Source organism: Micropterus dolomieu, linkage group LG07 (assembly GCF_021292245.1).
Source record: "Micropterus dolomieu isolate WLL.071019.BEF.003 ecotype Adirondacks linkage group LG07, ASM2129224v1, whole genome shotgun sequence".
Classification (NCBI taxonomy): domain Eukaryota; kingdom Metazoa; phylum Chordata; class Actinopteri; order Centrarchiformes; family Centrarchidae; genus Micropterus; species Micropterus dolomieu.
The window spans coordinates 23,906,764-23,913,733 of record NC_060156.1 but is presented as its reverse complement, the minus strand read 5'-3'; the positions used below and the strand labels follow the sequence as shown (position 1 = coordinate 23,913,733).

Below are 6,970 nucleotides of genomic sequence, written 5' to 3'. Positions count from 1 at the left end.
CAGCTCTTGTAGTGGACCTACGTTCTGTTACAATTGTTTTTATACTTTTGTAAGATTTGCTAATTCAAATAAAGTTGTTTTAAAAAAGTAGTTAATCTGATTACTATTATCTATCCTGCTTCAGACTGATGTTGGCACCACCCACTCAATTAGCATACAGGCACAGGGAAAAATAAATGTGGAAATCCAGGCATAAATAAATGTAGAAATACAGAAATAAACAGAAATGCATAAATAAATACAATACTACAAATGAGCAAGTCCAAAATTAATAAATTGTATAAATCAAACATAAATGTATGATAACAACAAAGATTAATTATGTAATAATTAGAATAATAATTAGTCACTCAGGTCAGAAGTTAAAAAACCAGCAGGAAAATCACAATTTGGAGTCGCATCGATCCAAAAAGGCTACACCAACCTAATGAGCACCATTAAAGGGTCCTTCACTGAAAAAGTTGTTTGCTGCTAACTAACTTCACAAAAATGTAGACATGAGTCTTGTTGTCCTGTAATATCTCTTGATGTATGTTATAGAGAAAACCTGTCCTGAAGGATGGAGGATATCCTGTGGTACCTGTTATTTACGCTCTGATAAGTCTGGTTCTTGGGATAAAGGCAGAGAGGACTGTAAAGGCAAAGGAGGAGATCTGGTGGTGATAGACAGCACTGAAGAACAGGTACTGTGTGTGTGTGTGTGTGTGTGTGTGGTGGTGGGGGCCCTTGGGGAGACGTGCGTCCCACTCTATTCAGTCTATGGTCCCACTTTGAAAACTCCGCCGTGTGTCTTTAACCTTAAACCATGCTAATCGATGGGGACTCATGTCACCATGGGGACAAATATTGAGTTCCCTACCGGTAGAGACTATTTTGTGAGGCTATTTTAAGGTTACATTTACATTTACTCATTTGGCAGACGCTTTTATCCAAAGCGACTTATATTTGAGGAACAACATACAAGCATCAACAGAGCATCAAATACAGCATGAGATCTACAACTGACAATACATACTAGTAAGAGCAGCAATCAATACTAGAAAGTGCCAATGACACGTATCACATCAATGGGGTAAATACATAGGAAAAGAAGTAAGATTTAACAAAAAGAGCAATCAATGCAAGATAATGGTAGGGGATAGAAGAAGAAGAGCACAGGAAGTGCATGTTAGAGGTAAGGAGTTAGAGAAAGTGTTCATGGAAGAGATGAGTTTTCAAGAGCTTCTTGAAGAAGAGGGACCCCCCTGCTCTGATGGCATGTGGCAGCTTGTTCCACCATTGTGGTGTCACAGATGAGAACAGCCAGGACCGAGATCGCTTTGTGTGAAGGGATGTCAGAGCCAGGCGGCGTTCGTTGGAGGAGCTTAGCAGCCGGGAAGGAACGTAAACTTGTATTATGGAGTTTCGGTAGATGGGTGCAGACCCAGTAGTCACTCTGTATGTAAGCATTAGTGACTTGAGTCTGATTCTGGAGGCCACGGGGAGCCAGTGGAGGTCACAGTAATGGAGTGACATGAGTCCTTTTGGGCTAATCAAAAACCAGACGTGCTGCTGCGTTCTGAATCACCGTACAAGCTGGAAGACCTGCTAGGAGGGCATTGCAGTAGTCGAGGTTAAAGGTCCGGTGTGTAATATTTAGGAGCAGTTATCAGTTGGTAATTAACGTTCATGTTTTTTTAACCTTAGAATGAGCCATTTCTATCTACATACACTGCAGATCCCCTTAATGGAAGTTGCCATTTTTCTGCAGTAGCCCAAAATGGACAAACTGCCCTACAGAGTGTATTTCGTCACTACATTGAATACGTACGAAGAAGTAGTAGTAGTTGTAGTTGTAATTGATGTTTTTGTTGTAGTAGTAGTAGTAGTAGTAATAGTAGTTGTCTGGTGTATTAGAAGTAAGAAGAGGAGTAAATGGAGCAATGGAGGACAACACATACTTTTTTGAGCCAGCAGAGCATGAACCCTCAATCGTCAAAGAAGTGAAAACAATGATGAAGCCAGACGAAATCTGGATAGACGATGGCAGAAATCAATGATAAACATCGGTGTGGCTTACCCCAGATGGAAGGCGCTGATGTGGGACAACCAAGCGGCAACCTTCCGGTTTGCTGGGTGAAGCCAAACCAGAAATGCCTAAAACTGCAATTCATCGGGTGGCCACTTGAGGCTGGCTCCAAAATGTAATGTGCATGTTAAAAAGCCCAACTTTACAGCAGAATAAAACATGTTTACAGCCTGGTACAAAAGATGTATTTACTGTATATTGCTATGTTTGCCCTTCATGACAACTGTGAGGGGGGTGAATGTTTTTATAACTCACCCGTTTAAATTATATACAACCTTAGTTGAACAGAGCTGTTTCACTGGATGTGATAGGGAAGAGGCGGGTGGAAGGATTTATTCCAGGGAGCAAGGCTGACTTGAAAGGGTTGATTTATGGGGTTTCTCTGGAGGTTTCCATGGTTGAGTTGGTGAGGGGCATAGAGGGGGCGAAGGTTGATGAGGCCACACGAATTAAAATATTTCGTGATGGAGCTAAGCGGGAATCATCAACTGTGGTGTTATCTTTTCAGGAAAGAGCCCTTCCAGAACGAGTGTTCCTAGGGTGCTTGTCATTTAAAGTGAAGCCATACAGAAGGCCACCTTTGAGGTGTTTTAAGTGTCAGAGGTATGGACATATTGCAACTGCTTGCAGAGGAAATAGAAGATGTGGGAAATGTGGAGGAGAACACGAGTTCTCTGAGTGCAAGGAGAAGGTGTTAAAGTGTGGTTCATGTGGTGGAGGGCACGTAGCTGGAAATCGTGAACGTGAACAATATAAGCAGACTATGAGGGTGCAGCAGTTTAGGGAGACTAACAAAGGGGTGTCTTATGCTGAGGCTGTCAAAAAGGTTGCAACATGTGGTGAGGTGAGTGACATAAGGAGAAGACAAGCGGAATGCCCTCCACTTATGTAACAGAAGATTCAGTGGTGGTGAGTAAGATGAAATTCCTGGCTTTCATTGTGGAAGTGATGTGTGACATGAAGCAGACTAAGAATAATTCAGACGTTGTAAGAAGTGTGGTGAAGGCTGCTGAGAGGAGTCTTGGGGTTGTAGAGGTTGAGCCAGCGGCCCTCTATAGATATGTGTTCTCAAGAGACAGAAGGGAAAAGAATAATGGAGGCCAAATGGAAGATGATGATGATGATGATGAAATTGATAGTTAGTCTATTAATGTTTTGTATTCTGCAGTGGAATGCCAGGAGTGTGATAGCTAATGGACAGGAATTAAAGAAGTTTGTGGATGGTTGCAAAAACAAACCACCAAACCACAGTTAATATGCATTCAGGAGACATGGTCTTTAGATTTTGTGATGCCAGGTTTTATTTGTTTACATAAAGACAGAAATTCATGTGGAGGGGGTTGTGCAATATTAGTTAAAAAAGGTGTTCAAAATAAATTGAACACAATTAAATATTACCTCAGGATTGGAATGTGTAGCAATTGAGGTATGGAGCACAGCAGGTAGGTTTTCATTGGTGATTTTTTATAATCCTTGTCTTCGGTTGGAAATGAATAAGTTAGATGAAATAACGGATCAGGTGAGGCCTCCAGTGGTGTGGACAGGAGATTTTAATGCTCACAATCCTCTTTGGGGCAGCAGAATCCATAGATGGAAATGGGGTTTTAATAGAAAATTTTATAGATAAAAACAATTTGGTGGTGTTAAATGATGGAAGACCGACTAGGTTAATAGTGGGAGGTTGTCATGTATTGATTTAACCTTTGCGTCAGGTGAACTTGCAAGGTGTGGGAGTTGGTATCCTATGGAACTTAACACCTTAGGGAGTGATCACTTCCCTATTTTTAGTGAATTTGGTAGTGTTTTACAGGTGGAGAAGGAGAGAGCGGTGAGAGGGTTTAATTTTTTAAAAGCAGATTGCAGTGATGTAGTTAGTCAAGGTAGTACTGATGAGTGGAGTAATTTTCTTTGTGGAGTCGTGAGGAAAGCAGCAGAAAAAGCCATTAAAATTAAGGGTGAGAGGTAAGAGAGAAAAGCAGTGCCGTGGTGGAATCAGGCTTGTGATGAGGCTGTGTGGGTTAGAAATAGAGCTTATAGGCAGCTTTGCAGATGTCCTGTTGAGAGCCTCGTTGTTGAATATAAGCAACGGCGAGCTGAGGCTAGAAAGGTTATAAAGTGTGCGAAGAGAGAGAGTTGGCAGAAGTTCTGTGGCACTCTAGGTTCTGAGACTACTGTTAAACAGGTTTGGAATATTATTCATCGGATGGCGGGAATTAATAGAGGTTTCTCTATTCTTGTTTTGGTAGAATGCTCCGTAAATGCTCCGTATTTGTATAGCGCCTTTCTAGTCTTTTCGACCACTCAAAGCGCTTTTACACTACATCTGCATTCACCAGTCACACACATTCATACACTGAGCCTAAGTGACACCTGTATCTGTTATCTGTAAGATTATGGAAAGGAAGGTTACTGACAGGTTGGTATATAGATTAGAAAAGAAAGGTTTTTTTCTCTACATATCAGAATGGTTTCAGACTTGGTCGTGGTACTATGGATTCATTTTTAGTGTTGGATGATGATATCAAGAAAGCCCTCATATAAAGAGGTGGTGGTAGGTGTGTTTTTTGATATAGAGAAGGCTTATGATATGCTGTGGAAAGAAGGAGTAATCATTAAGTTGTATGATGCAGGGTTTCGGGGCAGAATGATTAATTGGATTAAGGACTTTCTGAGATCACGGTATATTCAAGTAAGAGTAGGAGGGAGCTTTTCTGACTCTGTGTTCGTAGAAAATGGGACTCCGCAGGGTAGTGTCATCAGTCCAGTTCTGTTCAATGTAATGGTTAATAATATGTTTGATGAGGTAGGAAGTGGATTTCAGCGATCTTTGTTTGCAGATGATGGAGCAATGTGGAAAAGAGGCCGTAATACTGGGTACTTGTTTAAACAGATGCAGTGTGCTTTGAATAAGGTGCAGGCTTGGAGTGATAAGTGGGGTTTTAGGCTATCATTGAAAAAAACAAAGTATATGGTTTTTGGCAGGAAGAGGAATATAGACAGTCTGGGTCTTAAGTTGTATGGGGAACCTCTTGAGAGAGCCAGGGTCTTCAAGTTTCTTGGGGTCTGGGTAGATGAAAAGCTAACGTATAAAGAACATGTATGTAGAATGGTGAATAAATGTAGAAAGGTTATTAATATTTTGAGGTGTTTGGCTGGGTGTTCTTGGGGTGCAGACAGGAATCTTATGCTGATGATTTATAAAGCTATGATAAGATAAATTTTTGATTATGGGTGTCTTGCATATGGATCAGCAGCTAGGTCCACACTTAATAAGTTAGATGTGGTTCAATCTAGGGCTTTGAAGATATGTACTGGGGCATTCCAGTCAACGCCGATTCTGTCGCTGTTAGTGGAAGCAGGGGAGGTTCCGCTAAGGCTGCCACGTGCAAAATTAGCATTCAATTATTTCGTAAAAAAATTAAAAGCTTTGGGTCAGCTCTTCCTTCAGTTTCTTTGTTAGCAGAGTGTTAGGAGTTTAGATAGGGTGAGAGTAGGCTTAATAGATATAGTGTTTTACATTCTGTTAAGACATACGCAGAGGAGCTTAAGCTTAATGAAAGGAAAATGGTGCCTTCTGTCTACTGGCCATCTATCCCTCATTGGCTATTGCCTGAGGTTGATGTAGACATATCTATTAAAAATTTAATAAAGGAAGGATGTGTAGGAAATGTTGCACATTATGTACAGGAGCATCTTAGGAAATTATGGAATAGCTACATAGATATTTATACAGATGGATCTAGAGACCCTGAGAATAAGAAAGTGGGCTTTGGTTTATATGTTCCCCAGCTTCATGTTAGACAGTGTCATAGATTGCCTGATTGTCTTTCAATCCTTTACAGCTGAACTGGTAGCAATCATATGGGCTCTGTGGTGGGTAGAAGAAAGTGGAAAGCCATCATTTGTTCTGACTCACTATCTGGCTTGATGGTGATAGGGGGAGAAAGAGGAGGGGCTAGGTTAGATTTAGTCGGGGAGATCTTAACAAGGGTTTATAGATTAGAGAGGCGTGGGGGGGGGGTAGTGTGGGTTTCTTGTGGGTTCCAGCACATGTGGGGGTTGAGGGGAATGAGGCTGCTGATGAGGCTGCTTGGGCAAGTTTAGGTAGGGAAAATGTGGAGGTGGAGGTGCCATTTGACAGACTGGAGTGCCGTAGCATCATTAAGGAAAGACTGACACAACAATGGCAGCACGAGTGGAGTAAAGACACCAGCGGGAGAAAGTTCTATGACGTAAAACCATTACTCAACCCTGGGAACACAATTATCTTGCCTCAGATGGATCAGATTAAGTTGGATGTCATCCAGCATGTCATCATGTTCTGTCCGAGATATAATGAGGAAAGGAGATTGTTATTCATTGGCCTAAACGTTCTGGGAGTTGATCTATTATCTGTTAATACTCTGATGGGTGATGGTCCTAATCAAACAGAAAGAGCATTGGAACTATTTCACTTCCTAAAAGCCACGCTTTAATATAGCCTGTCTTTATCACTAGTGGGAGGCAGCAATGCACTAACAGTGCCTAGTCTGCCGGAAAGGAACAGAAGAAGAAGAAGAAGAAGAAGAATACAGTCAGTTACGGAGCTCCGCAACTCTGCTCTGTTGGACCCTTTGTGACATTTCTCTCCTTTATTGAGTTATATATGTTTTTCCCAAAGTCCAGCCCAAAGGGAGTTCCCATCTCCCATAGAAAGCTCTGCTCTGAAAACAGCTTGTTTGTAGTCCAGCCTTTCACTTCCTTCACTGTGACGTCACAATGAAAACGCATCATAAAGCTTGCCAAGCAGCTAGCGGGGTCAGGCACGCTCTCAAACCAAGCTAGTCTGAGCGGAGGCCCTTTGGCTCGACTCGCCTTTGTTTGGGTTTCCATTGTAGAAATGTTGCACCTGTACCTGCTTCC

At 41.7% G+C, this 6,970-nt stretch overlaps 1 protein-coding gene and 1 long non-coding RNA gene across 2 annotated transcripts in view; both read left to right on the top strand.

Annotated features, from left to right (window-relative positions):
• The window catches only part of LOC123974113 (C-type lectin domain family 10 member A-like), a 12,769-nt gene extending 12,757 nt beyond the window's left edge, over nucleotides 1-12 (top strand). Inside the window, exon 5 of the mRNA XM_046054550.1 lies at nucleotides 4-12. Coding sequence (XP_045910506.1) covers nucleotides 4-12 — 9 coding nt within the window. The remainder of the gene's footprint in view (nucleotides 1-3) is intronic.
• Nucleotides 13-545: 533 nt separating this feature from the next.
• Nucleotides 546-6,970, top strand: part of LOC123973871 — a 12,438-nt gene continuing 6,013 nt past the window's right edge. Inside the window, exon 1 of the long non-coding RNA XR_006825718.1 lies at nucleotides 546-683. This is a non-coding gene — a long non-coding RNA (uncharacterized LOC123973871). The remainder of the gene's footprint in view (nucleotides 684-6,970) is intronic.